The sequence below is a fragment of the Vespula pensylvanica genome, chromosome 2, assembly GCF_014466175.1.
Source record: "Vespula pensylvanica isolate Volc-1 chromosome 2, ASM1446617v1, whole genome shotgun sequence".
In the NCBI taxonomy this organism is placed as follows: domain Eukaryota; kingdom Metazoa; phylum Arthropoda; class Insecta; order Hymenoptera; family Vespidae; genus Vespula; species Vespula pensylvanica.
In genome coordinates this window covers 10,261,696-10,281,715 of record NC_057686.1, presented here as the reverse complement: position 1 = coordinate 10,281,715, position 20,020 = coordinate 10,261,696, and the positions used below count along the sequence as shown (strand labels likewise).

At 31.9% G+C, this 20,020-nt stretch overlaps 1 protein-coding gene across 2 annotated transcripts; it reads left to right on the top strand.

Moving 5' to 3' along the window:
- The first annotated feature begins 10,409 nt into the window (after nucleotides 1-10,409).
- Nucleotides 10,410-19,791, top strand: LOC122627295 (inositol-trisphosphate 3-kinase homolog). Of its 2 annotated transcripts, none has more exons than XM_043808355.1 (5): nucleotides 10,410-11,242; nucleotides 17,585-17,891; nucleotides 17,985-18,193; nucleotides 18,500-18,971; nucleotides 19,039-19,791. In XM_043808355.1, the coding sequence occupies exons 1-5, from the start codon at nucleotides 11,211-11,213 to the stop codon at nucleotides 19,252-19,254; spliced, it is 1,236 nt and encodes a 411-aa protein (XP_043664290.1). In that variant the 5' UTR covers nucleotides 10,410-11,210; the 3' UTR covers nucleotides 19,255-19,791. The 2 variants fall into 2 exon arrangements, with proteins under 2 accessions (XP_043664290.1, XP_043664289.1); XM_043808354.1 differs by having other exon boundaries at nucleotides 10,411-11,242; nucleotides 17,601-17,891.
- The last annotated feature ends 229 nt before the right edge of the window (nucleotides 19,792-20,020 follow it).

The window sequence follows — 20,020 nt, the reverse complement described above, 5'->3', positions numbered from 1 at the left end:
CGAATAATAAAGTAAGATCGAAACGAGGTAGCGAGAAGCACAAGAAGCAAAAGCCGAGAATCTCTCTTTCCTTCGTCGTGAATGCGTACAGAGAGGCATGAATTTAATGAAAGGTGGCGTGTTAGTGGTGGTGGTGATGGTGATGGTGATCGGTAACTGTGTGTGGTGGTTGTCTGTCCGCTGATGTTGTATTGTGTTTCACCGCTTAGTCACGTGACAGTCGGATGAATTTGCGTCAATGGTGACCTCCGCGTTCGCGTATCCGCGCATACCGGGGCCATGCCGCGCGATTCTTAGCGTTGGGTACCGGTCGCTCTCTCTCTCTCTATCTTCTTTTTTCATGAACTTTCGATCAAGTTATCGATCGCGAATCGAGTAACGATTCGAACACCGATACTTCGTTATTCCAAATTTTAACTTATTTCCTTTTCTTTTCTTGATCTTTGAATGTAAACAAAACCAAAGGAAACCAGAGAAAGTCCTTCCCGTCATGAGCGAATAGAAAAAATATTTTCTCCGTTTTTCTATCTTTCTTCTCTTTCGTTCGAATATTCCTGCTTACTTCGTCCGAGTACTATGTTTTTTTTTTTTATTTTTTTATTTTTTTATTTGTTTTCTCTCTTTTCGGAAAAAGAAACGTTTTCAAGACTTTTTCTACTTGACGATGACGATGGTGAACGAAAATTGGAAAGCGGTCGATCGGTAGAGTAATAGTCTAGTGGAATGTGCTCGAGAATTCAGATAAGTGAAGTTAAAAGCCGGTTTTAAGCGGTTAATCGAGCCTTGATACGAAATCGTACCATAATCTTTTTTCCATTTCATTTTTTTTTTTTTTTTTCCTTACATCGACGTCACTTTTCCGGCTGTACTTATTTTTATTTTTTAATTCGAGAAATAGACAGAAAAGAGAGAGAGAGAGAAAGAGAGATAAAAACAAATCTTTTCCTAAAAAGTAACTCGTAAGAAAAACTGGAACATGGTTTCGAACGTTACCGATTCCCATCGCCAGTATCTTTCCTGAGAAAGAAACAAAGAGAGAGAGAGAGAGAGAGAGAGAGAGAGAGAGAGAGAGAGAGAGAGAGAGAGAGAGAGAGAGAGAGAGAGAGAGAGAAAGACGAAGGAGGACGTGAAACGGACGGAGGAACGTAGGAACGTGCAAAAGAACATTCGTGACACTCTCGCAAAAAAGAGTCCGAGAGAAAAAGCCGAGGGAACGAAGATAGAGTTCGAACGATGCATCGTATATTTTATAACTCCTCGAGACTATTACAACGACAGGGTGTCCGAGAAGTTAAGTATTCTTTTGAAAGAATACTTTTTTCTTTCGTTTCGTTTCATTTTTCATATTTTTGCGCGGATTTTTCAATATTCGAATTTAATCGCTACCTGAACCTGATCTCAGAAGCGTTACGTCAATGCTACATGTATGTGTATATATGTTATATATGTATGCGTACGACTCAGCTAAATAAATGCGATACCTTCGAAAGGTTTTACGCGACTGTAAAACATAAATCCGTTTACAATCTTACGTCACACTCCAAATAATATACGTAGACACGTATGTACTTACAAACGACAATCGTCATCGTTACCTTCGATTCTTTTTATTTTTATACATGAATATAAATATAACATCATTATTATTAAACGCATTATTAAACGTTTTATAGTCTCATTTATTATTAAACAAAAAATTACGAGTACGTAATTGGAGGAGCATCGTCTTTTAAGAAAATGAAATTATTATTTACTATCTTTGTAAATATGAAAAAAGAGGTCGAGTTGATACGTTTAAAAAACTCTGTAGATAATTTCGTCTCGTTTCCTCTCTCTATCTCTCTTTTTCTCTTCGTCTCTCTCTCTCTCTCTCTCTCTCTCTCTCTTATCCCTAAAACAAGTCGATGTGTGTTTCGTGTGAGATTCGTTAGCGCTTTCACGACTCCCGCGACGTTTCTCGTCGTGTGAACGAAAAATCTAAATTGCTCGTATACGCACGTAGTGACGCACGAAAGTCGAGTTTACAAAACCAAATGGCGATTTGTCGGGGCCGTGCGAATTCGGCGATCGAGCCTCTTTCTTTCGTTCTACTTTATTTATTCCTTCCTACGTCTCTCCCTCCCTCCCTCTTATTCTCTCTTTTTCTTTCCGTATAAAGTAATTTGTGTTCTCTTACTCTCGTATGAAAACTTTAGTTGATTCTTTGTTTCTAAATTTGATCTTTCGCTTCCTCTCTCTTCCCCTCTTCTTTTTCTCTAAAAAATAAATTGTTTTTTCTAACTTTCGTAATTAAACTCTATTTGATTTCCTATTTCTAAATTTGATATTTTACTCTTCTCTCTCTCTTTTTTCTTTTTTCGTAAAAAATAAAGTGTGTTTTTTCAATTTTCGTATGTTAACTCTATTTGATTTTCTATTTCTAAATCTGTTCCTTTGCTTTCTCTCTCTGTCTCTTTTCTTTTTTGCGAAAAATATCTAAATTATTTTCTCTAATTTTGATACACGAATTTCATTTGATTTTTTTCTTCTTACATTTGTTCTTATTTTCGTCTCTTTCTCTTTCTTTTCTTTTCGCGAAAAATTAATTATTTTCTTTTGTACTTATACATAGATCGCATTTGACTTTTTTTTTAAATTTGTTTCCTTTGCTTTCTCTTCCTTCTTTGAAATCTATCATACAACATATACATACACGCGCACACACAAATCAATTTTGACTATCAAATCGTTACGAGAATCGATTTTCTTTGCATTCAAAACTAAAGCCTTGCCCAAGAGGAAGGACAAGGATACGGACGATTTTAAAATAACAATTTGGGTGTAAGCCTCAAGAGAAGCGAGTTAGAATAAGTTATTGAATATATCCTTCGTATATACAAATCTGACGAAGCAAATAGACAGCTTCGTTCACGCGAGCGAAGTTACGAATACAAATTCTCTCAGCGTGGAATAATTTTCACGTTCGTTGCGACATATCGTTGAAAGAGGAGAACGTAACATAGCTAATTTCATAGACGAGTCCTGGCCATTCTTCGAAGCAATGTTCGGAATAATTCAAATATTCAAAATGGTAATCGTCGCAAAGCAATATTATTTACTTAAGGAACGATTCCACGCGAACGCATTGAATGTTACACGTACCTATTACCACGCCCACGTATCTTTGGATTCGTTTCAGAACAAATATTTTTGCAGACGTTACTCTCTTATGTTTGAGAAATTTATAGGATTTCATCGTCAAAGATAGTTATCCTAATATATCCTTCTGTTATCGACATCGATCGATTGATACAACAAAAAAGAAAAAACAAACATAAATCGTGAAGATGATTTAAAAGGTTACTTCCTATGTTATTTTCTATGTAACAAAAAAAAATCTTTGTAGCTTACATATTGTAAAGTTTACTTGATCCGCCTATTGCATATATATATATATATATATATATATATATACATATACATATACATATAAGTATAGATAAATGCATCGACACACCTTGCAGCTCTTCTTTCCTCCTTCGAGATTTTGCAATAATTCGTAACGACCAGTTCCATCGCGCTCGGTATGTACATCCGTTTGTAGTAAATACTTGGGATCGATTGATCCGGCTCGATGACACGTTTCATGGCACGTGTTATGAAATATTTCAATTACTCAAAATATCTCACATAGGTATGTTATACATACATTCATACATATATACATATACATATACACATATATGTATATATAAGATGACACGTAAGAAAAATAGTTGTACATTTCTTAAGAATCATGTACAATTATATTCATTACGTAATTATAATCATTTGTCCTCGTATTCAAACGATAAAACTTTCGGCGACGACGATGATCGAACCTCGGAAACCTAAATTCTCCAAAAGATACGTGGCGAGGTAGAACATACGTTCGCAACACGTGGAAGAGACGAAGAAAACGACTGGTGATATTCCATCGTTTGGCGTACTCGAACGTGTTAAAATGACTGAATAAACTTCGGTGATCGTTCTTTTAAAAATTTCCTCATCCCCGAGCGAATTTATTTATTCGCTTAATAAGAAAAAAAAAGAAAAAAAAAAAAAAAAGAAAACGTTCTCGAGAATAGGAATCAACTCTTTAACCGTGTCACCAAATGCCAAAGGATCATTATAAAGTCATTAGTATGATCTCATTCGAGAGATAGATAAAGATGAAACGCTATTTAAACGTTGCTCTCATTAAAGCTAATTGAAATTTCATTAGATCGGAATACAAGTTGGACTTTCTGTGCCAAGGTATTAATGGAAGGAAGGGAGTTGAGGAAAGGGGAGAAGATTAAAACGGAGCATGGCATTGAAAAAAAGTGTCGAAGAATTACTCTTGTCTGACAGATAAACGAATCAAATCTGATATAAAGTGAAACGTGCCATCTTTAGAAACTTGTAACGTGTATATCGCATACTTATACCTTGAAAGATTAATTCTAAAATATACGAAATCATAACGCAAAGCCTCATTAATGGATAATAAAAAAATAACTAAAATTTAATTGTGGAATTTTGCAACAAAATGTTGTCGGTTAATCCGAAGAATTTGTTTTAAAAAAGCGTTATAGTATTCACCAAAGATCTAAAGATTTCGAATAATTTCTACGTCAGCACAACGTTCGTTGAGAAGACACAACGTCGAAACGTCGTTCGGAATGCATTTTATGAACGTAACATTGTTGTCGATCGAGAAAGAAGCGGACGATAGATGAGATCGTAATAGAACAATACGATCAATGATTTTCCTTGATCGTCGGAAGAAGAAATTGGAGAGAGCGAACGAGGAATCAAGTTAATCTATTTTCCTTGCTTGATATTAACTCTTTTCGATCTTGACTTTAACTGTTATTAGCACGCGTTAGCAAATTTAATACAAATCATTTAATAGCTTTCATAACTTTTTGTGAATTAAAGGAAAGAAAATATTTTTTAAAGTAAAAAAGTTATACTTTTTATATTAGATGTAAGTCATTACTGTATTTTTTTTATATTAATTGTAGATTTTTTGAGTTGTTATTAATACGTTGAGTGCTAAACTGATTTTCTGAAGACAAATCAATATATTCATCTAACATTTCTCTTAACTTTTTGTAGATTAAAGATAAGGGAGAATTCATTATTATATTTTTTATGTGAGACTTTACTTTTATTAAAAAATATAGATAGTTGTAATTTTTTAAGTGTCACCAAAAATATTTTCGAAACATTATATAAAATCTAAAAAATTGAATGTGAATCACCGATGAGCCTAATGTCATCCAACGAGTTAATAATGTTCGGTAGAGCAGTTCGTGGTAAAAGTAGAGATTTTATAAACATTTAGCGCAAACGTCATGATCATAAGAAATCGTATATCATTCCTTCTATTGATTATATACACTGCTTTTCATGTGGTAAAAATTTTTAGATTCATTGGAATTTATTGTGCAATGACTACAATTAAGTTTAATAGCTCTTATATAAAAATAAATCTGTGATTAAGGCTTTAAGTATTACGTATTTTAATCCTTTATAACACTATGTAACTTTTAAGTCATATATTTAGATATCCGTATTTTTAAAGTTTTATTTCATTTTAAACTTAATTGTTATTTCTTAAAATTTTTAATATATTTCTCAAATATAAGTTGTCTTCAATAGAATTTAATTTATATTATATATATATATATGTTATATTAATTTATATTATATATATACTGTATATAATTGATATATTTATATTATATTATAAGTTATATAATAACACTAAGTATAATAATAATAAAAGTATAATATAAAATAATATATATAAACGTATTTGTTTCCAACATTTTATAATTATTTATTTCCTATCTTCTTTTCTGGTTCTTCCTTCATATTCTGATATTTCTTTTGCTTGCTTCTATTCTTATCTTTTCAATTTTCATTCCTTCTAATAATAAGATTATGTACGAAGATGTATTATAATCTAATTCTAATATTCGTCTTAGATATTTTTTTCATATTTGTTCTATTTTTTCCATTTTAATCCAATCCTACATTTCAGGTGCATATAGCAGAATGCTTTCTAAAATACTCCTAAAGATCATTGATTTTTCAATATTTTTTCTATATATCCTTTCATTTATAAACTAATATATATATACTATACTTATACTATGTATAGAATAAATGGTCATAAATACTCTTTAGATTATAGTATAATATATATAATATAAATTATACTATATTAATGTAAAGATAACTTATTTTTAATATATTTATATATTATATCATATTATAATTTATTTTTATTATTACTATTATAGGATTGTAGGATTGTAGAATCGTAAGACCGTACAATGTAGGATAATATTTAAATATACATTTTATATTATATTATATTATAATATCTAAATATAACTTAATGTACTTAAAAACGTGCTAATATAGTACATAATAAACTTAGTATAATAATAATTAAGTATAATAATACTCTATAACTTTTACATTATAAAATTTTTGTGTAGACACGAAACAAAATTTGATTATGAGAGATGGATTGAGGATCAAATTTAGTTTGATTGAATCAGAAAATCTTTCAGTTCGAAACCAGAATCGTACAATTCGCTTCCAGCAATCTTACCTTTGAATATACACTCATGTATAGAATCTACCATGGATGACATGACTAGTCATATCCTGTATTCCGTTTGTGACAATTCATCGTAAAAGTCTCCTTCCTGTTTTGATACTGTCATGACATCTTCCAACGTCTCTCTCTCTCTCTTGTTTTTTTTTCTTTGACGCACTTGCTGACTCGACACAATGTTCTCATTGTTATCGCTTCGACAATTTTGCCGTCTTTACGTCTTTGCTTAGAACTTAGGATGAAAGGAAAACAAAATAAAGAAATGTTTGGAAGAAAGAAATCATGTTCTCGAAAAACATAAATTAAAAAAAAATTTTGTTTTCTTATCTTCTTTTAGAAGCACGAACAAAAGTGCAGTTATGAGTGCCACTGAAAACTCGTATCTATATCTGTGTTTATGAAAGTATTAGCGTCATACGACGAAGAAAAACCGTCGTGATATGTATGCACATGACAGACAGAGAAAGAGTGAGAGAGAGAGAGGGGGGGAGAGAGAGAGAGAGATACGAAATTAATCGAAACGACAGAGAGACAAGCTGCACAAGAAGTACTTCGAACTAACATAAGTTTATGATTTGATTGTTAGAGACATGGCTTGTTATTTTTATGTAGAAATCATTTCCCTTCTTGGAAAGGACGGTAAGGATAAATTAAAAAAATCGGAATTGAACGAGATAAAATAAAATTTCACGTACCACGCAAATTTCTATTTCTACAGTCACTGAACTTTTGTTTTTGACGAATATGAAAAGTATTATACCTCGTTGTCGGTGTCTTATTGCACTGACGTAAAGAAATGCGAGGAGTACGCACGTACGCACGTACATGGATATACATATGTATAAATGTATTAAACATATCGAGTTTGAACTTATATAAAATAAAGTAAACAAAAAAAAAAGTGAAATAAGATTGAATAATGTTCTAGATTTCGTCGGCTTTTATATATACTCTGTATACCTATATATAGAGAGATTAAAATGAAATTTGTTAAACGTTCCTAAAGATATTATTTTATTACCATTCTTTTCTTTTTTTATTGCACATGCTCGACGATCATCCAAAAAATATATTTTACAAAATTGCTATCATCCTATGTACGTAGTAGGTATATATATATATATATATATATATATATATATATATATATGTACATACCTATACGTGCATGTCAGTTCCGGTCGTTAATTTATGTATATATCCAACTCATTCTTATTCCTATCGTTGTTATAAACATGATGGCTGCTATCGTCTAGGATGAAATTCGTAGTAGCTTGATACATATATGTATGTGCTATGAAAATGTGGAGGATTCGAATGATCGAAAAAGGTGATCGACCTAAATATTTATGATATTAAGTAACTACAAAGAATGTTATACGATAAGTTCTTCTTCAAAAGCATTTCAATTCCTTTTAAAATCGTTAATACATGATCAATCAAACACGATGAATCATCATTGATCGGTATCAAAGAATAACAGCGAATCTTTACAAATTGAATAGTTGCGAGATACTCTTCGAGATGATACATGGCTAATCGCTGGAAAATGATTACCATTTCATCGACGTGAATAATCTTTCTGTCAGTTATCTTAAACATTCTTCCATATTCACGTAACACGTGAAAATGATACGAACAAAACGCGCCTGTATAACATAATCCCTTGAAATTTCATTATCGTAAAGATTCTTTCAAAATTAACGACAATTCAACGTCGTTTCATCGCTTTCAATATTTCGTTTAATTCTTTCTTTCATGTTTTATCGTTTCTATCAAAAATCACGTGGAAATTTATATCCGTATCTATTACACTTTTTGTAATTTTCAATCCGAGTATTTCAAAAATAAAAAATGATTAAAATACTTTCGACTGATATCGACTTTCTCAGATGTTTTTTTACGTTAACAAAGTAGATGTAGAAAATATGAAAAGCATGAAATGGTCAAAGCTTTGAAACGCAATATGAATTCCATTTGCAACTTGAATTAATGAAAGAGAGCGAGAGAGAGAGAGCGAGAGAGAGAGAGAGAGAGAGAGAGAGAGAGAGAGAGAGAGAGAGAGAGAAATAAAATGGAAAGAGAAATGTCCAACGTGGTATAATACTTATCAGAAATTCTCGTTTCATGAACAGCGAGACGGTATATGTTTATCTAAAACGCTGCTTTTCACACAAACATTTTTTTATTATAAGATGGTATACTTTTTTGGAACAAAATTAAGATATGCAAATGTATTTGATAAGAATAAATATAGAGGTACGGATAATGTCTTAATTCTGTTTAGTGTAATAATGTTTAAGTTTTATAAACGCCCCTGCAGAGAGGAGTAACATGCCTCACTGCTCAAAAATCATTGATCTTAAATTAGAAAGAAAGAGTTTAGTACCTACGATTAATACCTACGATTAAGGAACATATAAAAATAAACGACTATTTCAATAATATACATATACTTACGGCTGTACATATATACATTCATAAATGAAAATCAAGAAATTCGCTTTTTTACTCTGTTTTGATCATAACGAACGATATGAACGTTCTAATGTCAACTGATGTAAAATAAAAAAAAAATCAAGCGCGTTTTCTTTCCGAATTCAATTAAAATCAATCGATTCTTGCAACTTGTTTAGTCAGTAGAGACTATCCAACGATTGGTTATTGCATTTTTACTGATTCTCGGCATAATGCAATAATCTAAATTTGTTACGATAACGGTATCAATATGCATGTCTAATTTAGAACTTATTGACGTAAATGTAAAATTCCATATTTATAATTAATATCTTCTTGATTTAAAACAAAGCGCAAGAAATTTACATTTCTATCGGTTATAATTAATCATTTGAATTCTTTTACCCCCTCGTACCCGTTATTTTCTTTTGCCAATTGCGAACATAATATCAACTTTTCCTTTGAGAGGCTTGCTACAGACACGAGTTGATGATAATCGTTCGAGCCAGATGTACGTTGGTTGGGATACAAATTGGCTGATGTTAGTAATATCTATCAAAGATAATATATCATCGGGAGTTAGAAAATTTTCAAATTACATTCGTTTCTTGCGATTATTTTAAGCCAAGTTGACTGACAAAACAATAATGATCAAACTGCGCTAATAATAATTAAATGCATTATTATATGTATAATATTATTGTATGACAAATGTATCAGAGAGAAAGAGTTCCAAAAAAGATCTCCGCCATTTTAAGATGGCGAAAAAAGCGCGTAAATTAAAAGGATAACATAATTTAAATCAGAGGTGGATAACTTCTTCGCCATAGGCCACACAATCCCTACCATTAATCGATCCATTCCCCCATTAGCCGTCATTCCATATTTTAAAACAAAAACCATGCAATTAACGATTCACAAAGCACAATGCTGTCAAATTTCTTATCGGAGCAGGTAAGTAGGGGCGCGAGCCACGTGTCTCATCAATTGCTCACCTTATTGATATATTGATGTAAATAAACACTTATCAACATAGTTTCCTAAAGAACAGACAGGCGAATCATGTTTTCAAGTCTTTTTATTAAAAATCATGATAGATATATATTCATGCATATTAAATAGAAATATATCTTTAAATGCAACGTAATTGTTGCAAGAAATAAATGTACTTTCTTCGAAATAAAAGATGCAGGGGCTGTGACCCGAATAATCATCGACTCTCGCGCACTACACAATGCGAGTGTGAACGTATCTACGCAAGTCTGACGGCGGCTCGACGCCGCTATTCGACGCCGCTATTCGACATCGCTATTCGACGTCGGCACTCGACGCTTCGTCGCAAAAGAGAAGCGAGCCGATAAAATTACTCTTGTGCTTCCTTGGCGAGTCAGTATATCGCGAAACATCGAGAGAGGTGTTAGTGTGTTTCACTTCAGCGATTCATCATCTTTTTTCTCTCATATACGATTGTACACGTTGCTTGAATTTTCTTGTTATAGACAAGATTTCTTCTAATAGAGAATAGATAAAAAATCAATGTGAAATAAAAATTTTCAAAATATAAATAAAATTCATTGAAGAAGATGTAAAGAAAGTCAAGGCGAAAGAAAAAACAAATTCATCTTTAATACGACCAATCAAATCGTATCCCCCGATTGGTATTCTCGCATCCTCATTGGTCGAAGGACGCAACACTTGCTTTCTCTTTTTCGACTGATTTTCATTTCTACGGCGCGTACGCAAGTTTTTCTTATGGTGTTTTCTTTCTACATCTATATCGACGCATACGAGAAAACAACGAATGATAACCTTCTGAACACTCTTTACTTTAAAGTCCAGAAGCATTTGAGAGGTTAGCTTGATTTTTAACTTTATATATATCGATATATATCGATGATTCGTAAGTGTGTGCGTGTCTAGTTCATATATCTGAGTGACGCTTTAACTTGCGTACGGGAAGTGCATGTTTAATTTGAAAGGAAAAAAAAAAGAAGAAAAATAGAGAGATAGGAGTGTAGAAAAAAAGGAATAATGTCAAGTAGCGTGTGCCACGCGCCCCTACCAACGCGAATGGAAACATTCACCACGAGACTTTGTCTGCGTGCTGTCGATCAGTATGAGCGGCTTCTGCAGGCTCACTTCAACAAGGTATGCAAACCTATTTGATGAGAATAAGATTGTTATCTCGAACCATTAATCTTTGCTTCTACATCTATGTTTATTGATCTAAACCTACCAGTTGCCAACTATTTGTATATTATCGTCAAATACAATCTCATATAAACAACCATAAAATGATTTAAAGTTGTAAATTATATACCTTGAGAATTTCTCAATATTTAAATCTTTTTCTTCTATGCGATACATATCTTTGAACCGAAACTGTGGGTGTGGCTTTCAACGAACTAGAAATACCTCGTTTTATTCTAGCTCCACGATATCTTTGTATTCATTTCCAAGATAACAATTCCGCCTCTGACAAAAGAATGATAAAACGAGGAAGTTTCTTCTGATACTTTAAATTTAAAATTTAGGAAAATGCTTGTCTTATATGTAGAACTTTTGAACTACATTACAATGTTTTATATATAACTTTTTACTAGATAGGATCTTTATAAACCAGTTATTATCTTGTAGTCGTAGAATGGAACTTTGAATGAAACAACAAACGAATAAAAGAAAATTGTATACCTAAACAAATAAATAATGCATCATCGGTAAAAGGTATCGTTTATACTGCAACCAACAATACATTTATGATTATCGATGAGATCGACGGGAGATACATTTTAAAATCTTTTTTGTACTTTGAACATTTGCTCTATAAAGAATCATTGTGAAATGATTATCCTTAAATAGGCAACATTCAACAGAGGAGTGTGATGATATCTCCTATCTATGAATAAAAGAGATGAATATCGTGCATAACGTAGAGCGTCGATGCTGACGTCGGCATAAAGAGTTCATGCCCTCGTTGATTCGTGAAACTACCCGCTTTCCAACGGAAGATCATTGACCCGTTACACGTATACTCGTTACACCGCTCTCTGCTCTCTCGCTTCGTGATACTATTTAATCTCGTGGTCGAGCAAGCTTGTAATGTGGGTTTCGACGAAACTTGACCGACATTTACGTCATCGCTTTTATCCGGTGTAGTTTTCTCTCTCTCTCTTTCTTTCTTTTCAAAATTTTAATATCTTGACTCATCTCTATAGATTTGTGTCGAAATCGCTTGAAAACACGCTAAAGAATAAATGGTCAATCTATTTTCATCTCAATACATATAGGTTAACTCGTTATTTCGTAAAGTATTTATCCTCGAGTGAGTGTGCTGTAAATCATCGGAAAGTTATAAATAATTCATTTTCTCTAAATGTTATCAATCACGAGAATACGAATATGTTTGAAGAAAACGTTTACGAAGAAAAAGATGAATGTGTAAAACGGAACACAGTAGAATGTTTTATTTCCTTCTTTTTCTTTGTTTTTATAATTCCTTTTCCAAGAAAGAAAGAGAGAGAGAGAGAGAGAGAGAGAGAGAGAGAGAGAGAGAGAGAGAGAGAGAGAGAGAGATTTAATTTTTTTATTTTAATAAATATATATTACGGAATTTCAATCGCTGAAATTAAAAGAAAAAATATCTTTGAAAAAGTATCATAACACACACACGCACAGAGGAGTGTATAACTGAAAGAAAAAAGAAGAAAAAAATTCGTCGCATTTTGTTTAGAATTCGCAGATCGAATTTAATGGTCACTTCGAGGTTAAAATTGTAGTTCATTAATTTTTGCTAGTTAAAAATGTTGAAGAAAAAAGATCGTACGATTGTTTTATTGTGCGTGTGACGAAATGCGAGAAGATCGTTAAAACCTATTGAAGGTCGAAAGAAACAATATCCTCCTTTTCTTTCTCCCTCTCTTTTCTTCTTTATTCCCCTCTCCATTTACGGTAACTTCACAGTCCCGACACATAATAATGAAGCCTCTCAAGTTCGAAGCATTAATCATCGTGTTCAAATAGAGAAATTTACTAAAATTGGAATCGATCAGTTTGGCTTCTCAAATGCTCTATTAAGTGATGATTAAGTAATTTACTTTTTTTTGTTGTTTTTTTTTTTACGTCCAAAGATAAGTAAAAAATGTAGTAATTGACCTACGATGTATCTCGTTAGCATTAATGTCCTTTCCGATTGACATAGTGATTTATCGTTGACATCATCTAATCTTTTATTCTTTACCTTTTTCTCCCCTTTGTTTTTATGTCTTTTTCCATAATCGCAATATGTACGCGAAGACAAGGTACAATTAGATGAAATCAAAATCTAGTAATAGATTTCTCTCTCTCTCTCTCTCTCTCTCTCTCTCTCTCTCTCTCTCTCTCTCTCTCTCTCTCTCTCTCACGCGCACGCGCGCATATACAAGATAATATGAGTACAATGAAGGTTTGTGTAATATCAAAACGAGATCGTTACAGTATTTATGTCACGGTAAACTTTACTCGATCCCGGAGTCATCGTTACCGTCATTCCGCTCATTTTCTTATGATCGTGATTACCTTGATTAGAAAAAGATTAGAAAGAGAAAGGTATAATCTCTGACTCATAATAATATTTTTTTATTTTTTTAAACATTTGTAAGAGTGAAAGTGATAATAACTTCGTCGGTAGATACAAATTTTTATTAAAGTTTATGTAATAATTATTTGAGAATTACATCGATTATTATTATTATCTCGAATGAGAATAAATCGATGAAGATAAATCCATCGAATGAATATAATAGAATGCAAAGTGTCATTGGACGGTATGAAAACACGTATCCGGTTCGCTGACGTTTTTTACCATTGATAATAACGCATCGCGGTCGTTTAGCTTTTTTATTCGATCGTTTGGCACGCAAATCGATACACGTGTGCAAGGCTAGGTCGTTGTCATCGTTGTGTCGTTACAATAAAGCGTCGTGGATGGGAATTCCATCGTGAAATGTTGACGTGAAAGATCATCGAGAGAGGGAGAGAGAGAGAGAGAACAAAAAAGCGATGATCTCTTGTATATAATACGAGTCTATGCAAATAAGGGCGCGAACTTTGAATTTATCTGACGGTTGACGTAAACGAGATCGCAGCTAAGAGATCATTATCAACTGCATGTGTATGCAAGGACGAAAACGAAGAGATCGTTTCGTTTATTCTTTTTTTTTTTTTTTTTTCTTATTTTTTAACTTGAGTGCAGAAATATGATCCTCTTTCTGAAGAGTTTTGAGAAAGAGAAACACCTTATTCGAATATTCGATTTCGCAAACACCTTACGTACATGGTAATGGCTGAAGAATTTGCGATCGCTTTTTGACCTCGATGCTATCTTACGTTATTCTATTGAAGGAGAAGACCGTCGTATCTGTTGGTCAAACGTAATTCGCTAATTCAATTTCCTCGTGCCCTCTAGGTTCCTTTACCTTGCAAAACAGAATTAGAATGAGTGACGCGTCGCAATTCATTGAATTCCGTGATACACGGACACCTGGTCTTCGCTTCGTCTCTTCTTCATTTGAGATGCTATTTTAACTATGAAAACGTGGCGACCATAATAACGAATGTCGATAATAACGAATGCCATATATGTACGAATATCAATACTCTTTCTTACCACATGATGTATCCTTACTATTTAAGGTGGAGAACAAACAAGTACTGTATACAACATATCTACATCGTGAAATAATAACAAAGCTATAAAAATTGATGGCGCCGCAATTATCGGATGCGTATTTGTCATCTTTATTTGTCGTTTTCGTCAACGATTTTAACTTCGTAACATCGAACGAAAATATTCGACTAAATAAAGTAGAATATACATACTTTTCTTCCACTTTAATATACTTACATATATGTGTGCATTTATCTATATATCTATCGATGTATGCATTCACTCTTCAAAGTGCCGAAGTTACATCGTTCTTTTTTCCCCTCTTATTTTCTTCATGTAAATCAAGGTACGTAGTTTCAATCTGCCTGTGGTGTCGACCATTAGGTGTTCACCATTATTCAACGTGATTACAAATCATTTCGTGTAAAACCGATCGATCGGATATTTTACTAGAAATTGATGATATCATAGATGTTAAATTCTATCTTCGAAATGAAGTAATCTGATAAAAAGAAACGTATCTTGTTGATTTATTTTATCATTGGAGATTACATTCTTTAATAAAAAATATATTTTAAATTTATACATCTTATCTTGTAGCGTTTCTTCATTATATATATAGAAAAATAATTTGTGAATAATTCAAACCCGAATCTCAAAATATTTCAAAACGAAAAATATACGATTTAAACCACTTTTGTAATTACCGGCTCATATACATCTTGAGAATCATAAATTGCGTTGTTTTTCTATGACGCTACGCGTGTCAGTAAACGAGATCATTAAATCGCCATTAGAGACTATACACAGGTCACGTTGATTGTGAAAGATAGAGAGAGGGGGAGAGAGAATTGATTACTTTACCGTTAAAAACGTGCCACGCGCGCTTTTACCTAGAAAATGTACTCACCGTATATTATGCGTTATTTCTTTCGTTACACATACTCTGACGTCTTTGTCAAGTGTCTCCGCGCTCCCGCATGCTAACACGTTTATTCTTACTGTTATGCAGTAAATTCTTGATGGAGGAAGATAACGCAAATACATTGTTTGTATTCACCGTTTATTTCTATTGGAAGTATTAATTCTTGATGTAACATTTTCTCTCTTTTTCTTTTCTCTCTTTATAATACGGTAAGTTCTACATCGATTACCAACCCCGATAGTGATCGTATGTAATTCTATTTTTAGTATTAGATATATAAATAAGTTCGGTGCCTTTAGATTCGATCAGTTATAATTCTACTTATAATTAAATTAACATATGTTCCTATCGTTTTGGAATGTTAAAGTATCAATTTTATCCTTTTAAATGCACTATATAACTTTACTTTCTTCGGGAAATAACTTCGAAAAACAATAGTTCGTTACATTTTTCGAAAGGAGTATATTAGACCCTATACTCTTTTTGCTTTTCACTTAAAGAAATATTTCATAGAGTTCGCCGAAATGATTTGTTCCGCTTTAAGTGAAGGTGTTGCGATCCATAAAACGTGCAAACAGTGGTTTAAAAACTTTCCAAGTTATAATTTTGATCTTACTGATGCATAACGCAGTATGATGTCGTAAAAAATGGAGGACGAGAAATTTTATGGGATTTCAAACATGTTCTTTATTATGAGTTGTTCAAATCCGGTGAAACGATTATTCTAAGAGTTACTAATAATAAGTCATTAATTTGAGTGACGCAAAAGACCTTTTACCGGCAATGAAATCAGCCAAGTGATTCCGCTGTACGACGAGCAACATATAATGAAAGAATCCTGGAAATCATTTCTTTTCTGATCTGGAAAATTCTTCTTCATGTAGATTATTTCCCAGATTTTTCCTTATCGAATTATTACTTTTTTCGATTATTGCAACATCACTTGATAGATTCCTATTTCAAATTTTTTGATGTAGTCGAATAAAGCATCATTGATTTTATTGAATCAAAATCATTTTTCTACTGTAACAAGATTAATTAGCTGTCCGAAATATATGAAAAGTATGTGGAAATAACGGGGATTATTTCAAAAATTAACATTTTTTTTCATGTTTCTGTAAATAAACAGAAAAATTATGCTAAAAGAACGTCGAACTTACTTGTCTACGTTATTTCAATAAATTAAGAGAGATGAAATATTCATTTATTTTTTGTTGATTTTCAGCGACCAGTTTTATTTTAGTTCGTTTATATAATTTTCTTAAGCTTCCATGTTTAAATAAGATCCAATCTCTTTTTGTTTATATCTAACAAAAAATTACATGTAATGTAAAATTTATATTAGTATGATAATATATATATATATATATATATATATATATATATATATATTAAATGCGATACTTTCGCGAAGAAAAATTAGCAAAAACATTTAGAAAATGTAGATATCTGAATATATAATTTCAAAATTATATGACATTATGAAGATTAACAAAATTTGTTCATTTTTGTCTGTAAAATTAAAAAATTAAGTAATATGAAATTAATCATATATAATTTTTTATTACACTATGTTATATTATTTATTACACGATATATTACACTATATTAATACAATTTTATTATTTATTATATTTATTATTATACCATACTAGTATGATTTATATTTAACAAATATTAACTTTCGGGATATAAACCAATTGTGATACTTTTGTGAAGAAAAAATATAAAAAAGTTGTAGAAAATGCAACTTCAAAGTCGCATGACGTTATATAGGATTAACATTGTATTCCTTAGAAAAGTGAATAAAAACGAAGAAATAATTTCCAAACATGTAATATGTCAAAAGAGTTCAAATCTGTATTATGAAAGATCGTACACACACAAACATATGATTTCGACTGAATTAAATTCTTAGTAGGTTTTTCTTGTTACAGTCTTCCAACAAGGAGCAAAGCCGAATAAATCATGATTCTACGACACGTAAAGATACACGACGGCAAAAGGATGCGTCTTCGAGTAACAGCAATTACAGTGCCTTTCGGCAATGGAGAAGAAGTACTTCCGTTGGTACCAATCGGTCCAACAGCGCTGGACCAAGGAGCGTCAATTCGATTGTCAAATTACCAAATGATGCGGCTACTATCAAAAAGATGGAACAATTCCCGCTTGTTCTTTCGGATACCACTATGCCTGATGAGGATTTATCTTTAAAGTTCCTTGCATTGGTAAGTATCTAACCGAACGATGAAAGTAAACAAGAAGTAAATTCATTGATTTATGAATTCTTACTAATTAAAATGATTTTGTCTACCTTTCAGAATGCTTTGGATCTTACTGCACCAGCTAGTGACGTATTGCTAAAGAATAGATTGAAATCTTGGTTCCAATTATCTGGACACCCTGATGGTTTTGCACCTGCTGGACCTGGTACCGTATGGAAGAGAAAAAGTGGAGGAACTGAGAACACCGAACGCATTGTATACGAAGCTTTAAGTAAAGATGATGCATTCCGAGATTGCATTCCTAGGTATGTACGTACGTATATACATATGTATGTATGTATGTATGTATATATATATATAACTATGCATATAAAAATAAATAATTAATATAACGGCCGATAAATAAAAGCCAGTGATCAATTTTTGCTTTGGCTGTTGAATACGAATAAAAAGAATAATGGCAATATGTAGCTTTATGTTGCTTAGAATTAAAGAAAAATCATTGTGATGTCCGAAGTTTGTTAATTAAATTACCATTATTATTTTATATAATGACAATTTATATATAGTTTCCTAAAAAAGTCAATAATCAGTATTATTGCATTATTTAGGTATTACAGGGAGGTCGAATACAAAGGAGACACGTTTATCGAGTTACAGGATTTACTATTTGGTTTTAACGATCCTCACGTGATGGACATTAAAATGGGTACGCGAACGTTCTTAGAATCAGAAGTATCAAAGACCATGGCGAGACCGGATCTATACCAAAAGATGATTGCCGTTGATCCGAATGCACCTACAAAACAGGAACACGAACAACGTGCTGTAACCAAATTACGATATATGCAATTTCGTGAACAACAAAGTTCGACATGTAGTCATGGATTCAGAATTGAAGCTATGAAATTACCTGGTGCACCGCCCATCACGGATTTAAAAAAAGTTAAATCGCATAAAGAGGTGCTAGGTACTATGAAAACGTTTCTTGGACAGAAAGAGGAAACTCGTAGAAATCTTTTGATACGTCTTAAGAATTTAAGAACGAAAATCGAAAAATCCAAATATTTTCAGACTCATGAAGTATGTATTTGATCACGTATACGTTGAATTATAATCAATATGTAAATTAACATTATTTACCTTTTAGATCATTGGTAGCAGTATCTTTATGATTTATGACAACGAAAAAGTTGGAGTTTGGTTAATAGATTTTGCAAAAACTCGTGAACTACCAGATGGCCTTAAAGTGACACACAGACATCCATGGGAGCAGGGCAATCACGAAGAAGGCTTCCTATTTGGACTTGATAATCTTATTTCTACGATAGAAGAAGTAGATATCTCTTTGCGAATGATTAATTAAAAAGTGCAAAACTTTCTTTTTTCGCGTATCTACTTTAAATGATTTTTTTTTCTAAATTCTTCTTTGTTATTCTTATTTATTATCTTTCTTATAAAGATCACCTTAACGTACAAAGATAGCCTTTAAAATAGTTATATCCTGAAATATTTAGATAAAATTTATGTTGACTAATGTTTCTCCATTTTTATTTTCTTTTTTTTTTTTCTTTTTTTTTCTTTTTCCATGTCGTGCGTGTGCGTTTGCGTGTATTTTTTTTTCATGGATGATGGTATTGCATTTTTATTTCACATTACTTTCTTTATTTTCTATGCTCTTTTGGTGTGTGTGCGCGTACGCGCGTTTGTGTAGAAATAATACGCATATATATACATGTATGCATATATGTATGTGTAAGAATTATCTTCATTAAATAAGAAACAGCAAATACGCAAAATTTAAGTCTGAAAATATTATACAATTTGCGTCAAGTATACAGTGTAATCTTAGAATCTTGATAGTATTTTGTATTGCATGATTTATATATATATATATATATATATATATATATATATATGTCCAAGATAACTATCTTATTTTTAAAGTATTATGTTCTATGTTACGTAGAATTTCTTAGCTGCATTAAAGCTAAATTACATTGTATACTATAATTGCAATATATCTACCATTGTCTCTGAAAGATCCGTGATAGTCTTACATTTAGAGTTAATAATAAATATTCTTAAATACATAAATCTAACGTATATTAACATTTCCACTGTTAGAAATC